The 20,290-nt window shown below is 55.5% G+C and overlaps 5 protein-coding genes across 5 annotated transcripts; 2 read left to right on the top strand and 3 right to left on the bottom strand.

The window, feature by feature from the left end:
- Positions 1 to 163: 163 nt before the first annotated feature.
- CGCS363_v007160 (26S proteasome non-ATPase regulatory subunit 10) lies at positions 164 to 2,556 on the bottom strand (the record flags this gene model as incomplete). Its single annotated transcript, XM_036639009.1, has 2 exons — positions 164 to 2,069; positions 2,129 to 2,556. The coding sequence occupies 2 exons, from the start codon at positions 2,554 to 2,556 to the stop codon at positions 164 to 166; spliced, it is 2,334 nt and encodes a 777-aa protein (XP_036496171.1).
- Positions 2,557 to 4,440: 1,884 nt separating this feature from the next.
- Positions 4,441 to 6,646, top strand: MST3 (Sugar transport protein MST3; the record flags this gene model as incomplete). The annotated part of the gene is made up of 4 exons (XM_036639008.1): positions 4,441 to 4,567; positions 4,623 to 4,901; positions 4,964 to 5,293; positions 5,349 to 6,646. The coding sequence occupies 4 exons, from the start codon at positions 4,441 to 4,443 to the stop codon at positions 6,644 to 6,646; spliced, it is 2,034 nt and encodes a 677-aa protein (XP_036495354.1).
- Positions 6,647 to 7,720: 1,074 nt separating this feature from the next.
- On the top strand, positions 7,721 to 10,113 carry CGCS363_v007158 (putative glycosyl hydrolase; the record flags this gene model as incomplete). The annotated part of the gene is made up of 3 exons (XM_036639007.1): positions 7,721 to 8,104; positions 8,161 to 9,411; positions 9,463 to 10,113. The coding sequence occupies 3 exons, from the start codon at positions 7,721 to 7,723 to the stop codon at positions 10,111 to 10,113; spliced, it is 2,286 nt and encodes a 761-aa protein (XP_036495355.1).
- A 589-nt stretch (positions 10,114 to 10,702) lies between these two features.
- On the bottom strand, positions 10,703 to 12,888 carry CGCS363_v007157 (uncharacterized protein; the record flags this gene model as incomplete). The annotated part of the gene is made up of 3 exons (XM_036639006.1): positions 10,703 to 11,104; positions 11,160 to 11,258; positions 11,395 to 12,888. The coding sequence occupies 3 exons, from the start codon at positions 12,886 to 12,888 to the stop codon at positions 10,703 to 10,705; spliced, it is 1,995 nt and encodes a 664-aa protein (XP_036495352.1).
- Positions 12,889 to 19,602: 6,714 nt separating this feature from the next.
- On the bottom strand, positions 19,603 to 20,182 carry CGCS363_v007156 (uncharacterized protein; the record flags this gene model as incomplete). Its single annotated transcript, XM_036639005.1, has 3 exons — positions 19,603 to 19,761; positions 19,817 to 19,884; positions 19,993 to 20,182. 3 exons carry the CDS (start codon positions 20,180 to 20,182, stop codon positions 19,603 to 19,605), a joined length of 417 nt encoding a protein of 138 aa, XP_036495353.1.
- Positions 20,183 to 20,290: the final 108 nt, after the last annotated feature.

The raw sequence follows: 20,290 nt of genomic DNA, 5'->3' as shown, positions 1-20,290 counted from the left end.
CGCTGCTGCTGTCGTCAACAACACTTCGAAGATGGGAAAACACTGATTTAATCGACGGAAGCTAAAAGATCAACTCAATTCATTTTTTCGCTCGCGTACAAGGGTATCTATAAGTGCACAAATCATCGCATCCGCCACAATCACCTTTCCCAATCCCGTGCACCTATTCCCCCTCTGGGACCGAATCGACGCCAGAGTTGTTCGAGTCCGTCTTGCTCAGAAACCTCATCAGTCCCCGTCTCTGCCCCAGCGGACCATGAATAGGCTCGCTCGACGTGGACGACCTCGTGAAGACGGTCGAAGAAGATGCATCGCTGGACTTGCGCGTCGGCATTTGTGCATGCTGCTGCAGAAGTCGCTTGATCTCCGACCCTGCCAACCCAGAATTGTTCGCGGCCTGGAAGGCGTTCCTTCCGTTCGCGTCCGTCAGATACGGGTTCGCACCGTGGGTAAGTAGCATTTCTATCACGGTGATCTTTCGGGCGCTTCTAGTCGCCACTACTTGGATTGCTGCAATCAACGGGGTGCAGATGTTGGGGCTCTCCGTGCCGGATGAAGCAGACCCCCTCCTTGCCTGGTGGCAGATGTTTGGATCTGCCCCTCGAGTCAGGAGGACCTTCACCATTCCCTTATTGCCCATCTCGCACGCCATGTACAGAGCCGTTTTCCCCGAGTTGTCGATGAGGTTCAGCAGGCCGGGCGTGTTGTCGAGGAGGAGCTGGGCAACGTTGACGCCGCCGGACTCGCTCTGGCACTTGTGGAGAGGGCTCTGTCCCGCGCTATCTCTGACGTCGGCTCGAGCATTGTGCTTAAGAAGTAAGCCGACGCTTTCGCGGTTTCTTGTCGAGGCGGCAAGCAGCAGCGGCGTTGGGAGACCAACGTTGCCCCCGTTCTCTAGACTGGTGACGTGTCCCATCATCAGCTTCAAGATCTCGACATTCTCGTCTTGGATCGCCTTGTGCAGAGGCGATGTGCTGGTCAAAAAATCGCAAGCGTCAAAGTGGAAACCAGTTGGTGCGTCAATATCGAATCCGTTCTTGCTACACCAAGCGTACACCAGCGACAGCTCTCCCATGGCCGACGGGCGTCGAGGACCCGGTGTTGTGTCTGAAGCGGGGGGCGAGGCTGGTCGACTGGTAAGCGGGATGACATCCGTGTCGACCCAGTTTTTCACCCCGCGAGCTTCATCATAAGCCTCGGCGAGTTGCAAGGCCTTGATGTATAGGTTGGCAGTATCCAATACCAAGTCGACCGGCATGGGGGCCTGATTCTTTCTCCCCTCAAGAGCGCGGCTTAGGAACGTCTTTGCCTGCCTCAAGTTCCCCAGCTTGATGTAGAGGCTCCCGAGGTCATGGTAGAGCCTGCTCCTACGCTCGTCATCCCGTTCGTTCTCGGGTTGCTTGACTTCCTCCTGCAGCAGCTTTTGGAGAATCACCTTTGCCTCGGCCGTCTCGTCCTCAGTCTCGCAGTACAGCAGTATCTCGGCGAGGCGCTCCTTCATAGCCGCTTGTTCCGAGAACTTGAACGCGTCGTCGTATCCCGGTTTGCTGAGCTGCTCGCGGAGCTCGATGCCCCTTTTCTGGTACAGCGACGCCCGAAGAAAGATGCCGCATTTCACCAGCTGATTCACGATATCCTGGTTGGCCTCGTACTGATGTTTTAGGATTTCCTTGCTTGGACCGTCCTTGCGCTCGGGTTCCGGGTCCCAGTCATCGGACTCGACGTCGCTGAGAGACTCCCTCGAGCCAAGGTCCTTTGCAGTCGGCAGTTTGGTGAAGGAACCGCTGAAGGAATGCAGAGATGGGTCCCGGCCGATGTCGTGGCCAACATCGTGGAGCGTCACTGCCGCTGCGACCTCGTCTGCTGACATGCGCCAGGCTTGGATCTCCTTCGTCACCGACAGAGAATCCTCTACCCGGGTTCCATCGTCATCGTCCCATTCCATCGATGGTCGCCGATGGACGCTGGTCAACTTCGAAACGAGGTTGGCAGAACGAATGGCATCGGTCAGCTTTCTGATCTCGATGTGGACTTGGTCCTGCGACTTTTGCTGGTTCCAGACGGAGCCGCTGGTGACTGTTAGCACTTACATGCTCGGAGAAATCGCGGGGACTTCTGATTTACTTACAGAGACAGAGTTATCAGACTCAGTTGAAGAACCTGGGTATACGACGTGATGTGCGACACGAGATCTCGAATGACACTCTGCTTCAGCGTCGCGGTGAAACTGGCGCGCGCCCTCGCGATGGGGCCGGAGTTCTGGGCCAGCTCTGGCAGCGCCGACCTCAACCTCTCAAGCGCTCCGCTGCACGACTTCAAGATCCGGTAAATATCTTGGTGGTGTTCCCTTTCGAAAGGAAGCTGTGTCGGGTGTTGGTCCAGGATCCGGGCGACGTTCCGTAGTGCTGCATACAGATTTCGGATCGTCTCGTGGAAGTCGCGAATGCTGGAGTCAATCATTTTCGTCTCCTCCACAAACTTTGCGGTCCCCTCGACGATCTTGCCGGCCACGCCGACAAGCGTCATGGTGAAGGCCGAAATGCTGATGGGGTCCATCGTGTCTGTCTGCCTTCAACCCTTGTGTTGAATATCGAGCTGTTGGTTGACGGATCAGTCGTTCGGGACGCAGCCGCGCCCCAGTGTCTCGCGGGAATCAGTTGACGCTGGCCTCGAGCGTTTGTTTAGGCACATGTTATGCAGCTTGTGAGAAAGTCCAAGTCTGACGTGGGGAACACGAGACGGGCCAAACGATGATGTGTCAGGACTTGCAGTCGATAACAGCGATGAAGGAGTTTTATTCCAGACCCTCCCCATCGATGCCGGACCCCCTGTCCTCCCCCGCGATCGACAGGTTATGACCCGTGTTTAGTCACCCTCCGAGACACACACACGGTGCACTCTTCCTTGAGGATATGGGGGGCATGGCCACATCAGCGGCCATCACGAGCGCACAGCAGGCAACCGCTGCGGTGTGTGTAACAGTTGGTCGCCTTGGGATTTCCTCACCGAGTACAATGAAAACACCCACGCGAGCCCTGGCACTGGCCAGCTAACTGTCGGTGGCTCAGTTTCGAGTCCGAGATGCAATACTTCGAATCCGTTTGTCTGAGCTTCCTTTCTCGGGCACCATCCCATCTCCAGTCGGTGGGCATCCCCGCGGGGTATTTCATTGGAGACCGGGGTTAGCGCCGCCGTCTTTGCAGGGGGGTTGAAGTCCAGTCCAACCTCCAGTTCATCCCGTCAACCCGTCCCCGACTCTGCCAAGTGGAAAGTTGGAGTCGGGGCCGCACCCGCGTGGCGCAGCGGAGACACGGGACGATTTGAGCACTCGGTTGGGTCTTGAATGTTTGCTCATCATGACAACAGCAGGCGTGTGTGATCTGCAGCCCTGCAAGACAACGACACATGCGAGCTGGACATGGCCATTGGCTCGCGGGGGTAAGCCACCCGCAAGTGCTGCCTGTTCGTGGTGCATTAGCCGTCTGGCTGACCTTTTTCTTCTTGCATCCATCGGTGTAGGAAATAACCACGGGAAGCCTTCCACCTCGAGAAAATAGAGGCGTTTGTTTGTGCCCGAAACGAGGCTCCGATATGAGCCATCTCGCTTGACATGGGAGAGACCTCCCGCACCACGTCCGGTCAGGAACCCAAAGCCTTGTCTCCCCCAAATCCATTCTCGGTGTGGAGAGAAGTGGACGTGCCATTTCCCAGCGCAATGGAAAGCATTGTCACGGCATGGGCAGCTGAAGTCAGACATGCAGCTCTCGCACCCGAAAGAGGGTTCTTGGAGGGTGTGACAAGGGAGATTGGAAAGGATCGGCTTCGCCACCTATGGCGGCCCAGCCAGCCCTACATAGGAATTGCCAGGACTTTTTTTAAGGCAACCAGGACTCCAACCTCTCCCCCCGCTTCTTCCTCCCTTACGGTGCTCACTACTCCGCATGAGGAGTATGCGAGTTCACCGGTACTTGTCTCGTCGTTGGCCGAGCCCGGAAGGATTCACTTGGGTGACGGCCTCATGCATGGTGCGCGCGACACATTGGAAGCGCGGTTCTTTCTGCTGCTGCACAGCCTGCCCACACACGGGGGAAGAGGAGAACGTTGGCCAAGCCAGGGTCTCATTTTCCCTTTCCTAGACGCGGAAGTGTACTTTGCGTTCCCATTGGACTTTTCCCTCGCTCCCGCGGGGCGGCGGGATTTGCTGGGGGTCTTGGATTCTAGGACCATGGTTCGTGCCATTTCGCGAAGCCTTGTGTGGCACGATGGGCGGGAGGGCCTTAAAATGATTGAACGTCCCGGTTCGCCCTTCAATTATGATCCGGGATTGGTGTTTGGCCTTCTGGGACACTTCAGCCCTACGTTTGAGGTCTTCTTTCCCACATGGTTCCTCTCTGAAGGTGATTCGCCTCACGCGAGCAGGGAAGTAGCCTGATCATCAAGATGGAATTGACATCGATGGACACGCTGGGGCACGCCGAGTTGTACTCGGGCCGCGAACGGCCGACGGCCCAGGCCCAGGCGAGGCGACGACAGATTAACGATCGTGCAGTGATTGAGAACCCACTTGGTCAGTTTGGATGCTGTCTCTTGGCCGTAATTGCGTGCTGACTGTGAGGGAAAAGCCCACTACACGGATGAACAGCTTGAAGCAGACGTAAAGTCGTTCGCTGAACGGCTGACGGTCGACACGACTGCCTTGCTTCGGGCTGCTCGCGTGGCCAAGGATATTAAGTTGTACGATGAAGTCGCGCGAAACACCTTTCCGGGCGCAGGCAAAGATCTGCCGGTCCAGTTGACGGCGGAGGAGAAACGTGCGCTGAGGCGAGAGCGTGATGTCCCGTTCAGCGAGAGGGGCATGTGGACTATCATCATTACCGTCTCTCTTGCGGCATTTCTCCAAGGTAAAATGATATTTTGGCAACCCCGCGATCATGAACCGGAGTGTAAGCTTATTGTATTGCAGGCCATGTTCAAGCATCTCTAAACGGCGCATCTCTGTACGCAGACAAGTTCGGTCTGAATATGACACAGCCGCTGGAGTCAAACGACGAAATTGTGAGCGGGAACAACCTCGAAGTCCGGCCAGACGATTGGAAGCTAGGGGCCGCCAACTCGTCACCATTCCTATTCGCTGCAGTACTCGGTTGCCCGCTGGCACTGCCCGTAAATCACTATCTCGGTCGCAAAGGTGGAATGATTGTCGCCGCTATTTTGATCTTTGCGAGCTCACTGGGTTCTGCATTTGCTCATACCTGGCAGGAGCTGTTTGCTATCCGTCTCGTCAACGGCATTGGTGAGTTCCCCGTTTGCTTCCGAGACACCTGCACTGGGGCTAATGGTTGTTCAAGGCATGGGACTGAAGGCAGTCAGTACCCCAATCCTCGCCAGTGAAACTGCCGTCGGTTTCTGGCGAGGTACGTCCATCCTCGCCTGGCAGCTGTGGGTGGCAGCAGGCAGCATGATCGGGCTCGCATTCAACCTGATATTCGATATATCCGATAACAAGAGGCTCACCTTTCAACTCATGGTCGCCGCCCCTCTCGTACCTGCACTCGCACTACTTCTCCTCGTCATTTTCTTCTGTGACGAGAGCCCGAGATACCTGATGCGCGTGTCGAGTCCCCGCTACAACCCGCAACGGGCATACCAGATTCTCAGGAAGTTGAGAAATACGGAGTTGCAAGCCCTCCGAGACATTTACCTCGTCCACAAGTCAATCGAACAAGAGGAAATGTCGAGCAAGACCGCCGAGCCGGGCATGATTCCTGGTTTTATCAAGACCATGGCTGGCTTCTTGCGCCAGTACAGGCAGCTTTTCCTCGAGAGACGCCTGCGGAACGCGCTGATCAGCAGCTCGACGGTCTCGCTAGCCCAGCAGCTGTGCGGTATCAACGTATTGGCCTTCTACAGCGGCACGTTGTTCAGCCGCGCCGGTCAGGACGACCGGGCTGCCATGTACTTCAGTCTCGGGTACGGGGCCGTGAACTTCGTCTTTGGGCTCCCCGCCATCCGGACGATCGACACTCTCGGACGCAGGAAATGGCTCTTGCTCACGCTGCCAATTATGGCGCTCTTCATGCTCCTCGCGGGCGTGGCGTTCAACATCAAGGATGACACTGCTCAGATCGGCGTCGTGGCTCTCTTCCTCCTCCTCTTCGCGGCGGCTTACTCGCCTGGCCTCGGCCCGATCCCGTTCACCTACGCGTCGGAAAGTTTCCCCCTCTCGCACCGCGAAGCCGGCGCTGCGTTCGCCATCGCGGTCAACCTCGGCTTTGCGGGCCTCTTGTCCATCTTCTTTCCGAGCATCAACTCAGGGCTGGACGATGACGGCGCGCTTTACCTGTTTGCGGGGCTCAATATCGTTGCGTTGGTTCTGGTGTTTCTGCTGTTAGAGGAGACCAAGCGACGAAGCCTTGAGGACTTGGACTTGGTGTTTGCGGTATCGAAGCACAAATTCATGCGCCACCAGGTCGCCGAATACCTGCCGTGGTTCATCAAGCATTACTTCCTCAGGAGGCATGACATCAAGCCGAGCTTGTACACCGATCTGATATGGGGCTCTCCTGAGCCGAGTCCTGGGGGAGGGACGTTCGGGGTTGGGCAGAGGTATAGCAGTGATAGCGACAGAAGCAGTATTCATGCTTGAGATGGGAGGCAGATAACTTGACTGAATGTAAACAATTGTTCACTTTAACCGTCTGATGTCCGGAATGGCCGGTGATTATGCGGCGATTTGAGTTTATCCTCCGGACCCAGAGTTCGTCCGCACCGTCAGCAACGCCAACGCCACCGCCAACGTGCAATTGCGATTAAGCTTACGACGATGCTGTTTCACTGAGCAACGCCCCCGAGGATTAAGCGGCGCATAGAGGAAATCGACTCATCGGGTAATCCTCCGGTAAACTTGTGGTTTACTCCACACCAGGTTTCGGTGGCGTGGTGTCTCGTCACCGACTCACCGCTCCATGTCCCTTGCGAAGTCCAAGCTCGACGGCGACGTGCTCCTAGCCCCGGGGCGAACGGCCGCTGTCTCCGCGATTTTGGCGGCGTCGACCCGGAGTTCAAGCGGGATTCGACGCTACGGGCCCCGCCATACCCGCTGAAAGCCTTGGGTGCCGACGCTAATTGGCTCCCGGGTCGGTTCTGGAACACGAAAACGAGCGAGTGTGGCCGGTGCAAGTCACGCTGGCGCTCTTCAGACAGTTGATGAGGTGTTGGAGCAGGTGTCGTGGCTGGTCGTGGTTGCTTTATTAATTATGTTCAGTATTCGTGTTTATAAAAACTGTATTACTCTCTCAAATCCCAAGTTTTCATGACTGAACTCTCCCACATATTGTTACTCATCGACTAAAGGTTACTTTCATGTTCAAGAGCACTGGGTGCCAACGTCGTCAGAAGACCCTTCCCGTCCAAATTAGCGCTTGGCGGTCGCTAAAGCGTCGCACTGGCGTGATAAGGCACCCTGTCGCGGTCCACTAATCACGGCCCCCCATCAGGACGTCATCGAATCGTCCCAATTTCAATCTCGGACCTTTAGCATCCCGTCCGCCGCGGCTCTGGACTCGACCTCGCACCTGTCGTCTCTCGTGCTCTCCTATCTGGACCTCTCTTTCTGCCAAGCAGCAGACCGCACAACCTCTCGACACCGCATCACCCGGGCGCTGTCAAGGGCCGATTATCACACTGCCCGACGAAACCATTGCGAAGAAAGCCCGTCGTCATGTCTTCGTTGCGATTGACCATCGAGGACGGTCAGTTCCGCGACGGCTACGGCAGACAGGTCGTCCTCCGAGGTCTCAACGTCGCCGCCGATGCCAAGCTGCCAAGCGAGCCAGACCAGCCCTCCCACGTCGGCGATGACTTCTTCGACGGCGACAACGTCAAGTTCCACAACAGGCCCTTCCCCAAGGAGGAGGCGCACGAGCACTTCTCCAGGATAAAGCGATACGGCTACAACACCATCCGTTATGTCTTCACGTGGGAGGCCATCGAGGCCGCTGGCCCTGGACGTTACGACGAGGAATGGATCCAGCACACGATTGAGATTTTGAGGATAGCCAAAGAGTATGGTTTCTATGTCTTTATGGATCCCCACCAGGACGTGGTATGTCTCCTCCGCCATTCGGCTGCCCGCTCCCACCGCATACTGACGTCTTGAAGTGGTCCAGGTTCTGTGGAGGCTCCGGCGCGCCCATGTGGACGATCTACGCCTGTGGCCTCAACCCCCAAAGTTTCGCCGCGACCGAGGCTGCCATCGTACACAACACCTACCCGAAGCCAGACGAGTTCCCCAAGATGATCTGGTCGACGAACTACTGGCGCCTAGCCGCCGCCACTATTTTCACCATGTACTTTGGTGGTAGAGATTTTGCGCCCAAGTGCATTATCAACGGTATCAATATTCAAGACTTTTTGCAGGGCCACTTCGTCGCTGCCTGTGCGCACCTCGCCAAGCGTATACACGAGGCCGGTGATCTCGAGAACGAGGTGGTCGTGGGTTGGGAGAGCATGAACGAGCCTGGGTGCGGCCTGGTGGGCTATGCCGACGTCAGCGTCATTCCCAGCGCACAAAAACTCAAGAAGGGCTCGTGTCCGACCATCTGGCAGACTATTCTGACGGGTTCTGGTCGTGCCTGCGAGGTGGAAACTTGGGACATGGGTGGCATGGGCCCGTACAAGGTCGGCCGCTCGTTGATCGACCCCCACGGCGAGATTGCGTGGTTGCCCGCGGACTACGACGACTCGAGGTACGGATGGAAGCGTGACGAGGGATGGAAGTTGGGAGAGTGCGTCTGGGCTCAGCATGGTATCTGGGACCCCAAGACGGACACGCTACTCAAGAAGGATTACTTTGCGAAAAACCCGAATACAGGAAAGACGATCGACCACCCGGAGTTTACTAACACCTATTTCATGCACTCTTATCGCCTCTACAGAGACGCCATCCGCCCTATTCACAAGAACTGCATCATGCTAATGCAGTATCCTACACTGGAGTTACCGCCGCAGATCAAGGGCACCGAGGACGACGACCCTTTGATGGGCTTCTCGCCACACTGGTACGATGGTATTACCCTGATGACAAAGCGATGGAACAGAGTTTGGAACGTTGACGTCGTGGGCGTGCTACGCGGGAGGTATTGGCACGAGGCGTTGTCGGTCAAAGTTGGAGAGACTGCTATTCGCAACTGCTTCAAGGACCAGCTAGCATCGCTGCGCCAGGAGGGAATTGACCGCATGGGCAAGCATCCTTGTGTTATGACTGAGTTCGGCATTCCTTATGATATGGGTGACAAAAAGGCATACAAGACGGGAGATTATACGGATCAATCACTAGCTTTGGACGCCAACTACTTTGGAGCCGAAGGCTCGGGCATGGAAGGCCACTGTTTGTGGGTCTACGTTGCAAAGGTACGCAGTTCACCTTTTTGGCCCTGACGGCTCAACTAACTCTCATCCCAGAACACACATCAACACGGCGATTTATGGAACGGCGAAGACCTGTCAGTATTCTCATTAGACGACAAGACGCTGCCCATGTCCCCCCTCCCCCGAAGTCCGGAATCCAGACAGTCGGCAGAAAACCCCCGTACCTCCATCAGCAGAGACGTGCCAGATGAGACGAAGGTCACTCCCGATAACCTCCAGAGGACAATCACAAACCCGTCCATCTCGACAGAGCCAACCAAAGACCCTACCATCACCAACGCGCCAGGCCTCCGCGCCGCCGAAGCCTTCGTCCGCCCCAGCCCCGTCGTGGTCTCAGGCGATGTGCTGCAGTACGGCTTCGACCTGCGCAGCTGCACCTTCAACCTCAAACTCAAGGCCGCCGCGCCACCCTCAGACCCCGCCCCGACGGTCGTCTTCCTCCCCGAGTTCCACTTCCCGCAAGACAACTGCCAAGTCGAGGTGTCGTCCGGCAAGTGGGCCATCAGCATGGACGACGACGAGGGCCCGCTCGTGCAGAAGCTGAAGTGGTGGCACGGCGACGGCGAGCAGACGCTCAAGGTCAGCGGTCTGGTGAGACAGCACAACGTCGCGGAGGGTTCCGAGGAGGATATGGGGTACCTCGAGCAGTGCCAGAAGAACTACGCCAACTGCAGCGTGATGTAGACGAGAGTCAGGACTGGGGGTTAGCAGGCATGTTTTAATGGGAAAGAGGGGGACTGCGGCTTTTTGTTTTTCTGTTGCATTATGACTTATCAGACGGCTCACCCACAACATCGACGTGTGCCGAGCTGGATCCTCGAGGGGCTAACTACTCAACAATGCCTACATCTAATCCAACTTCCGTGACCACTGAAAACAATCTGTGTGTGTATGTGTCATCCATTACTAACATATCCTTCTCTGATCTCTCCTTTTGTTTTTGTACCTGGCCAAACCCATGTACCCAACCGTATCATCCTTTGACAACTCCCTGACTATGAGGCGACAGGGAGATAGACGTGGTCTGAATGAACCGTAAGTAATCAAAACACGACCACATTAAATCCAATATCCCTACCGACCAAAGCAATGCACGCGTGTTGCCTCTCTAGTTTGCCTCGGCGTTCAACGTCTTCTCGCCCAGGGAGGCGGAAATTCATCCTCGGAACTCGTCTCATCGTCAGATGGTGGTAACTTGGGCGAGTTTTCCTGGCCCGCAGGCTGTGCAGATGAGGAAACGGTACTCATCTGGCTTGGAGAAGCGAATCTCTGCCTAAGGGGCAGGGACGAACTGGTGGGGGACGATCCACGTGGGAGGTGTATCTCTGAATACAGAGGGGACTGAGGAGCGCGTGAGGAGGTCGGGCGGTTCGTCAACGGAGCCAGGGCGGGCCGAAGGGAGTCCGAAGGGGTTGGGCGGTTCGTGATTGAAGCCAGGGCGGGCCGAGGGGAGCCCGAAGGTGTCGGGCGGTTCGTCACCGGAGCCAGAGCGGGTCGAGGGGAGCCTGAAGGGGTCGGGCGGTTCGTCACCGGAGCCAGGGCGGGTCGAGGAGAGCCTGAAGAGGTCGGGCGGTTCGTCACCGGAGCCAGAGCGGGCCGAGGCGAGCCTGAAGAGGTCGGGCGTTTCGTAATTGAAGCCAGCTGGGGCCGAGGGGAACCTGAAGAGGTCGGGCGGCTAATCGGGTCTGAAGGAGAAACATTGGTATCCATAGATAAGGGTCGATGCTGACGCCGGGTTGCTGGAGATCCTCCTGAACCTGGACGGTCCACGGCAGGTATCGGACGTTCGACTTGTTGCTCCTCAAGTCGAGAGAGATGGTCGAGGGTTTCTTGATTCATGGGTCTGCTATACACACGAGTCTGGGGGGGAAGATTCTCCGTGCCGGCCGGCGTAGCACTATGGATGGTGCTGGCACGGGACGGGTCGTGGTGCGAGGAAGCGATGCAAGTGATAGAGGTCGATACCTGCGGAGGTGGGCTGAGAGCCTGTGCCTCAGCCTGCCGACGACGCTCCCGGAGCTCGCGGACTTTGCTACGGTTCCACAGCGTGTACGAGTCCGAAGTCATTGCTGACGTGGCGGCGCATTCTTCAACGCCCTCCGTGATGGCCCTCTCTCTCTCTTCTCCACGGCCGTCCCGGTTGAGGTCTTCATTCATGCGTACAAATTGAAGGATCTTGGAAGCAATCCCCGCGGCGTACACCTCGTCCTCTTTCGCTTCGATAGCGTCCAAAGTCGCAAAGGTGGAGTACTTGTTGTAGCTGTGTTCCCACAACTTCTTCTGCTTCTTCTGCTCCTTCTGCTGCTTGAGCAAGGGATCTAAGACGCTTCTCGCTTCGACGTGAGGCCCGAACACGTCTTTTCTGCACATCCATTCGATGAACTTGTTCTTGTCGTAATTATGCGGAGGCCACCACCCTTGAAACGTGTTAAGGGCCACGACACTGCATCTCTCGCGAGGGTGAGGAGGGTAAGGGAGCTTCTGGAGACAGTAAAGGTAGCCTTGGGTCTCGGCATACTTGGTCAGAGACCAGACTTGGGTGTAGCTGTGGTCAAGAAGGACGACTCGAGGCTTCTCTAAGATATCGAGGCCGTTGTGCATAGAAACAAAGAGGTTCCACGGCTCACATTCTTGGTGCTCCACGCCTAAGTGCATGCCGACGACAACGCCATGAACCATCTCCTTGATGACATATTGCCGCATCTCTCTATCGAATCGGACTTCCGTCACGTTGTCCCTCCGGTTTTGATGACGCTGCAGGCTCCGAAAGGGTACAGTTCGCTTGCTGGGTTGAAGCGGGCCGAAGTATTCGCCGTCACGCTCACGGAGGCACAAGTTCTCGACGGAATAGCCGTTGATGTACTCAATGAGGATCAGACCGACGTATCTGAACATCGGCTGGTTGTTTTTGTCGTGCCCGCGAAAGATCTTGCTGACCCAACTTCCGTAGAACTGCGGTATGATGTGCGGATACCCAGTCTTACCGTGCCGACGATAGTACGCATAGACGGCGTGCTCGCGGCAGTGGTTTCCGTCAGCCTCCTCGTCGTTGGGCCAGGGTGCTGAAAAGTCGCTTGGATAGTAGTCGTAGTCGAAAACCTTGGCAACCAGTTGCCCGGGAAGGAGTCGTCCATTCGTGTCTCTGGAGGGCGGGAATGGCTCCTGAAGGGCAGCCGGACGGTGTTCCTCTGGAGGCTGGGAGACCGAGCAACGGAAGATCTGGGACTTGCGATTGACACCTTGACGAATGATTTCCTGGATCTGGATCTTGGCTTGGGTCTTGCTGAAGTCGGTCGCGGTGTCGAAGTTGCGAATATGGCCCTTCGGAAGATCCTCAGGCAGAGGGTTGAAATGGTACTGCCCCGAAGCATGCGGACGGTCGGGCTCGTATGGGAACAGAGTTAGGTGCTTGCCCTCGCGATATGCCTCCTCAGGCTTGAACCAGGTTTGAGTAGGCATGGTGAGTGAGGGTTTCGCAAGGCGGAGGTGTGATGAGACGAGTGTGAGAGGCGAGAGTGGAGGCAAGAAAGACGATGGGGTGTGGTTTGAAGGTTACAATACGGGTGACCCGAGCCTCACGAAGCTGAGGAGCGGAATTTTGTGACTGAGGATGAGAAATGATGAGGAGGGATGGTCATCAGGATGGTCGGCGGAAAAGAGAAATCCGGCGCGCGGCGAGACCTTGAGAAGTTCCCCATTCGGTGGGTGGAAGCGTGGGAGGAAATGGCCACACACATCCAGATTCTTCGTGCGACCTGGCGTAAGGAAGGTAACACACAAAAGTGTTTGGGCCTGTGGTACAACCGCATGTATCCAAGCTCGGGTAGATCCAACGGGTAGGTTGATCGGATTGGGTTGGCAGCCATCCAATAGCCTGCCAGTCGACAAACAAAAAAGTCAATACCCAACGTGCCATGGCCACTGTTTTCCCCTTATCAATTTGCCAAAACCAACCACAGGCCATTCACTTTCTGCTGACTGCCTGCAGGAAGGCAGACAAGACTTCTAGCTTTCTTTATCTTAGCGATTCAATAGAGACCACCTACTTTTCCTATGTCTAGGAGGCTTTATTTCCTGTGCACTTAGTGACTTTAACGAGGACATGAATGAGGGACGACGACGAGGAATGCTAACGAGGAACGACGGCGAGGGATGATAGCGATAGACAACGACAATGGGGGACGAATATAATAGACGACGAGAACAGCAACGACGATGGCAACAAGAACAATATCAATAATAGTAACTACAGCGGTAACGATAAAAGCGAGCGCAAAGGAAAAGTAGTTGCTCTAGCACAAGAAAAGTAGGGTATCTGATTCAATGGATTTGATTAATCAAGCATTATTCAGATAGAACAGACATCGCTCTGAGCAAGCAATAAACGCAGGACTCTCTGTTCCATAATCACAGCTTCAAGGCTGAAAAGTGCCTCGCATTGTTGAGAGATGTGGTGACAATACCGGAACATGCTGGGGCATGCCAGACACAGCAAAAAAATAAGCAGACGTGCCGTGGACATTGCAGCTTACGACGTCGAGCTCGATTCACTTTCCCAGCATGCTCCTGCTTAAGCGCACTGTGCCCCTTGACCTAGCATCCGCCGCTCCCCTGTCTTCAGACCATCAAACAAACAACACTGTGAATGGAATTACGGCAGGCGGATGAGGTATCCACCTTTCAACGGCATCAGGCGCATACTTCCCGTATACATCCGCATCAAGTATTGTTTCTGCAGCGGTGAAGATAGAAAACCCATATCAAAGTGCTCAGAACACCACGAGAGAAGTACTTGTACGAAGATGTGGCACATCTGTTGACCTTCGCGTGAGTGGAATATCGCCAGGCTAGGCAATAGGCTGGGCAATCGTGACTGCGCGAGACAACATGCAGCATGAAGCAACAGCTTAGCTTGTCCTCCCTTGTTCAGGGCCACCTCTGATCCAAACAATCCCCATGGCAAAATGTTGGTTCTCTGCTGAGACCTGCCGCATTGCAAACGCTCTCACTTGGTAGGCAGCACAGGGAACTCTTTGGAAGCAGGACTTCGGCCTATGCAGCTTTCTCTCTGGTGCCTTCCACTTTCTCTGGTGCCTTCCACTTTCTCTGGTGCCTCCTTCCTCCCCCAGTTTCTCTGGTGCCTTCCACTTTCTCTGGTGCCTTCCACTTTCTCTGGTGCCTCCTTCCTCCCCCAGTTTCTCTGGTGTCTTCCAGTTTCTCTGGTGTCTTCCAGTTTCTCTGGTGTCTTCCAGTTTCTCTGGTGTCTTCCAGTTTCTCTGGTGTCTTCCAGTTTCTCTGGTGTCTTCCAGTTTCTCTGGTGTCTCTCTCGTCCTCTAATTTCTCTAGATTCTATCCTCCTCATCATTACTACCTCTTCTCTTTCTCTGTCTTCATCTGCGTCTTCGCTTTCGCAACCCCCTATCTTTCGTGGGCTGATTTTGATCTCTGCAACGGCCACCATCACAACCACGCTCACACAGCCTCACAGCATGGCCAGCTCACCCCCCCAGAACCCGACATTCTCGGCCCTACTGTCACCTCGAAAACGCTATGCTTACGATTGGAACGAGGAGAGCGCTATGACCGGACAGACAAGCATTAACGAGACGTTTAAGAAGATACAGATACCGGACATCATCATCGAAGACGGGTCTCGATATCATACTGAGGGAGAGAAGCTGGTGACGAAGGCGATGAGCGATACGAACCTCAGTGCAGTCGGCCAATATCCTTCTGTGCCAGGAAACCAGTCCCATTTCCCGCACAGTGAGCAGGACGCTTTGCTCATAGACTCACGACATGAGCGAGACGCCCAGGATGAAGTACTGCGAGTGACTCAGCCGTGCCCCGACAAGATTTCGCAGTTTCAAGCCGAGGTGACGATTACCGCGGGTGGATTGTTGAAGAATCCTGAGGAGGTTAGCCGACGCATCACAGACACGCGCTATCAACCACGCAAGAGGCCTCGCGATCGCAGCGGCGATGGTCATAGGCAACAAAGAACCCGGACACGATCGCCTGCGCACCGAGGAACACCAGGCTCATACCGGACCCGGTCAAGCAGCCGAAGAAGATTCGACGAGAAGAAGATCAAGCGACACAGGACCTTCTTCCGGTCTCCCATAGGCGACCGTTTTCCGGTACATCTGCTTAGAGACAAGGTGAAGGCATTCAGGAGATTGCAGCGCCAGTTCCGTAAACATGGTTGCGATAAGCTCCAGGCTGTTTGGGTCGAGGGTCGGATAGACTTGTTGTACTCGGATATTATCCCTCGGAAGAAGATCCAAGCGCCAGCTGCCGCCCAGAACGAACCCAAGGCTAGCGATGCCATCTCTGAGACCGCTGCATCCAATATCACCCCCACCAAGGAGACTCCCACCAAGGAGACTCCCACCAAGGAGACTCCCACCAAGGAGACTCCCACCAAGGAGACTCCCACCAAGGAGACTCCCGTCAATGAGCCCGCCACAACGGAGGCCACCGAAACCGAAGACGCTGACAGCAGCGACGACACCGACGACACCGAGAGTGGCAGTGACGACGAACCGAGCGATGCGCAGACCTCCAGCGATACTGGACCTCGGAGTCTATACATGGGCATCCCGGATGGCTTAATGAGGCCAACCTCTGGAGCGGAAGCCAAATGTTATGCGTACGTTACAAAGGCCCTCCCGACCATCAGACACATCGCTCGAGAACAAGAGCGTGCGAGGGGTTTCCGGTCGCAGACTAGGCGTCCCCGGTACTCGCAGAACTCGCGCGGCAACGAAGATAACTTGAGGCACTTGATGGAGGAGGGGGCTCTCGACCTCTTCCGACAAGGCGGTGGTTATTTGATGCTTTTTCGCATGTTCTACTGCGAATTGTTTGACTCTAGATCCCACATAATGATGAACGCCCCGGATCTCAAGATCGACAAGTTCACGACGATTCCTGAGCTGTGGAAACAAACCCTGAAGGGCCCAGGTCCCATCAAAGTCGCCATTTTCGAGGAAAAGGACTTCGATAAACTGCCCCTCACACGGGTAGGATTGCGCCACCTCGCCAGGGAGCAAACTCCTTGGGATGTCGTTGCATGAACGGGAGAAGGGACCGTGACAGAGAAAGAGACGGAGAGAGACGGAGACGGAGAGAGACGGAGACGGAGAGAGACAGAGACAGAGAGAGAGAGGGGAAGAAAGAGGGGGGGGGAGGGGCGCAGGAGAGTCGGCGACAGAGATGAGCAGAGTCAGGAATGGGGGCTCAAGATGAGTGGCATCGAGTGTTAGTGCGGGTGGTACAGTCTGTTTAAGTCGTTGTGAAAAATGGTGATGTTTTGTTTGTCGGTAATCAGATATTGTCCAGACTGCCTCGTCCCCCTTCGTTAAAAGTGAAATGCGATACCGTAGAGAAAATCGTCATACCATTGTTCTAGGTATGCCCCCGGTAGAACATATCGAGTACAAACGAGAGGAGAAGACAAGACAAGAGAGGGGAGAGGGGAGAGGGGATGGGTTTAGAAAGGTGCCATAGAGTTGGCGGCAAAGTCCTCTCGTGTTGTCGTAAAATTGTAACTTCCACTTGTATCGGCCACCGAACATCAATTGGGTCCGCCATCGCAGGAGATGCGATGCCGCGAAGAGCGTTGCGATGGGTACGATCCCATGCCATGAGGGCGTACCGGCTTGGCGCGGAACCAGCATCAGCTGCTTGCCGACAGAGCACGCGGCGGAGGACGAGATGGAGGTGGTGCAGGGCAAAGAGGAAGCGGGATCTGCGTCAGACTTGGACGGCGAGGAAGTATCGAAAGCCCAGGTAGCCGAGTGAGATGCGCTTGAATCAATGTCAGCGTGGTCTACCCATCTCGTGTTGGTGTTGCAGTCTCGGTTCGAGCTATCTGCTCACCGTCGAAGTGATGCTCAGCAAACGACAAACACGGCATAGCTGATTCCCTCACCGCGCAGACAGAATACGTAGCGCTCGTCAGGAAAACTGTCGTTTGGGGGATATCTGTAAGAGACTGCTCAATTTTCCTTGTGCTGCGCGACTATATTTCCTGTGAACTCTGTCGCTCCCATCGAGGACGACGATAGTAGCAACAACGACGATGACGACAATGAGGCGATAACGACGAGTCTCACGATCATAATAGCGACGAAGACGGCGACGAGGGTAAGGTAGAGTGAGTATAAATCCGCATGAGAAGTTGTCGCTCAAGCACATGGAGAATAAGGTAGCTGAGGTAGTCTCTTTACCCCACCCTTGCCAAGGTAACATGCGGAACCCATTAGGTGCAGAGAGAACAACAAACCAGATCCCATTGTAAATGCTCCAAGCTAAGTTGGATTGATTGATGGGTCGGAGGTGCAGCTGCCCAGTGGCCTTCAAGGCTAAGTATGCAGGGGCGGTTTTGGTGACCAACAAGAGGAGTGAAGGACAACCAAGGCTGGGATACGATGCATAATGGGGGCTGATGACAGTTGAAGAGCAACAAATGGGCGAAAGTAAATATGACAACACATCGCGCTGAACAGCCCAACATTTGCATAGTCAAGAAGTGTTGTTATTGTTGTTGCTGTTGTTGGCCCCATTACCCACCATTCACACCGAACACTGGCGTCAAAACCCCAATTTCCGGCCGGCAACTGACAACCACGTTTCAATTCACCTGTCGTCGTCGCCGTCGTCGTCGTCGCCAGATCCGCCAGGGATGATGCCTCTCGGCGCTATGACATCCAAGAACCAGGACGGACCTGCATGGGGTGAGACCACAGCGTCGAATCACACAAGCGGGGGGATCAGGCCCAGCCCCACAAGGTGCAGTCCGTCCCGACGGCCGTGAGGCAGGCGCGGGGGCGGACGAAGGACCGCACATACAGCGGCTATCACCAAAACACTCGATGCGGGCTCTCGGTGTGCGGAACGAACTGTCGTCGTTGAGAGCCTGGGCGGTGGTTGGGGGCGCTAACTACGGTGCTGTGCTGCATGCTGCACCCAGCGGTAAGAAGGTACCATTTTCGGCTGGACGGGTCGGAGGGTCGGAGGGGTACCTAGTGCAGTGTGTGGTCTGGGACGTGGACTGGGACAAACTGAAGGTGGACCCTCTTTCTCAGCTCGACGCCATCTGGGACGGACATGGCGTTCCATCTACCGTACGGACTGTGCTAGTGCAGTAACAGGGCCGCCAGAGGGGACCGGTCGAGTCAGCCCGTTCGAAGGGATGCCTGTTTCATCGCAGCTTTTTTTGGGAGTTGATCTCGACTCGACCTGGATGCACTTTTTTGGGGGATTTCCTACTGTGCTGCAAAGGGCACATTTGTGCATGCGGGAAAGGAAGAGTGCGAAAGACGTCACACCAACACACCCGGCAAGTCAGGCTGCGTACTTTGTATGTACAACTCGGAGGGGGTCGGCAGCGACTGACCTCCGACGGAACCCGTGGGACCCCTTGTACAGCCGATTCGTGCCACCTTTGCCTCCCGAACTCTCGTAATCCGGGAGGAAGGGATCATGCTTGATGGCCCGGTCTGCGTCCTATCTCATTGCAGGAGCACAAGTCCCGGATTGTGGGGCACAGTGGTGACGGAACCTAATGCCATGAATAGTGTCCTGGTGACTCTATTGTGACTATGTAAAGTTGGTGGGAATCAAGTAAAACAGGTCCGAGGAAACCGCAGTAGGCAAACGAGGAAAAAAAGGTACACGACCGAATGAGAGAAGAGGGTATGTGCTGTGAAAACCGAACGAAACGAACGCCGCAATCCAATCGAGAAAAAGAGTCCAAGATAAAGGCGGCAACAAACAAATAAGAAATATTGCTCTCAATGAAACCCGTCTCGCCGCAGTATTCCCAACTCCTCCGATGACCCCCCTTAGCCCAGGTAGTATTGGAAAAGGAAGAAAGGACAGGGGAAAAAAGATGCGTGTCCCTCGTCCCTTGAGACCGACGGGTAAGAAATGCGAGATGTGCTGTTACTCCCACCCAGGCTCATGTCCTTGCGTTCGTCCCCAAGCCCCGACATGGCCTTATCCGCTGCCAAAGTGCGTAAATCATTGTCGAAAGGGTGTTAGGTCGTATCCGGACGCCGTGGTATAGAAACAAAAGGGGTTTCTCGTGAGAATTCATCGGTCTAAAAACACTCTGGACGTTGTTGTTCATGTGGTCTCGTCATGGTGGACCCCGCAGGAGCACCGTTATTGGGGGAACATGTTGTTGATCTCCTCGTCGCTCAGAACAATCTCGTGTACCGGCTCCCGTCGGTTTTCGAGAGGGACGTAGTCGCAGTCGACGTAAGAAGGCAGGAAGATTTCTGGGTTCCATGCGAAGCCTTGGCTGGAGGAGAGGTAGGAGATCTGCGGAGTCATGTTAGTCGGTGCCCACTTGTACCAAAGGGCGGAGTGGTGTTACCAGGCGGGGAGTGCCGTTGGGCTCGCCAATATTGATGACGGTGCTTTCTTGCTTCGACAACGCCGTGCCTGGTTCTCGAAGTCAGCAAAGGTTCACGGGTGTAGTCCAGCCGCCCGGGGCAGAGCAGGCCGGCATGGCCCGGGTCTCGGAGCCCAACTCGTGGTGGGATGACATACTGAGCAGGCTGGGCCGACGCTGGTGGACCGACTTCTGCTTGCAAGCGGAAGGCGGGGAAGACGTCCGCGGGGAGCTGGAGTAGGTTGAAGAGGAAGAGCTGGTTGCACCCCGGCCTTGGGAGGACTGGTGGTGGTGGTGACCGTAGGTGGCCGACGACGGGGTCATCGGGATCGCAATCGACGACGACATGGTGGTCGGGCGTTGAGGTCTTGGAGGGGGAGAGTAGAGGACGCCAACGTGAGACGATAAACCCCAAGAATGATTGGAAGCGGTCTGAACGATAGAGAGACGAAAAGA

The sequence above is a fragment of the Colletotrichum siamense genome (assembly GCF_013390195.1).
Source record: "Colletotrichum siamense strain Cg363 chromosome Unknown KSG_Cg363_contig04, whole genome shotgun sequence".
Classification (NCBI taxonomy): Eukaryota; Fungi; Ascomycota; class Sordariomycetes; order Glomerellales; family Glomerellaceae; genus Colletotrichum; species Colletotrichum siamense.
Note: the sequence above shows the minus strand (reverse complement) of the source record. Positions and strands in the feature narration are given on the sequence as shown.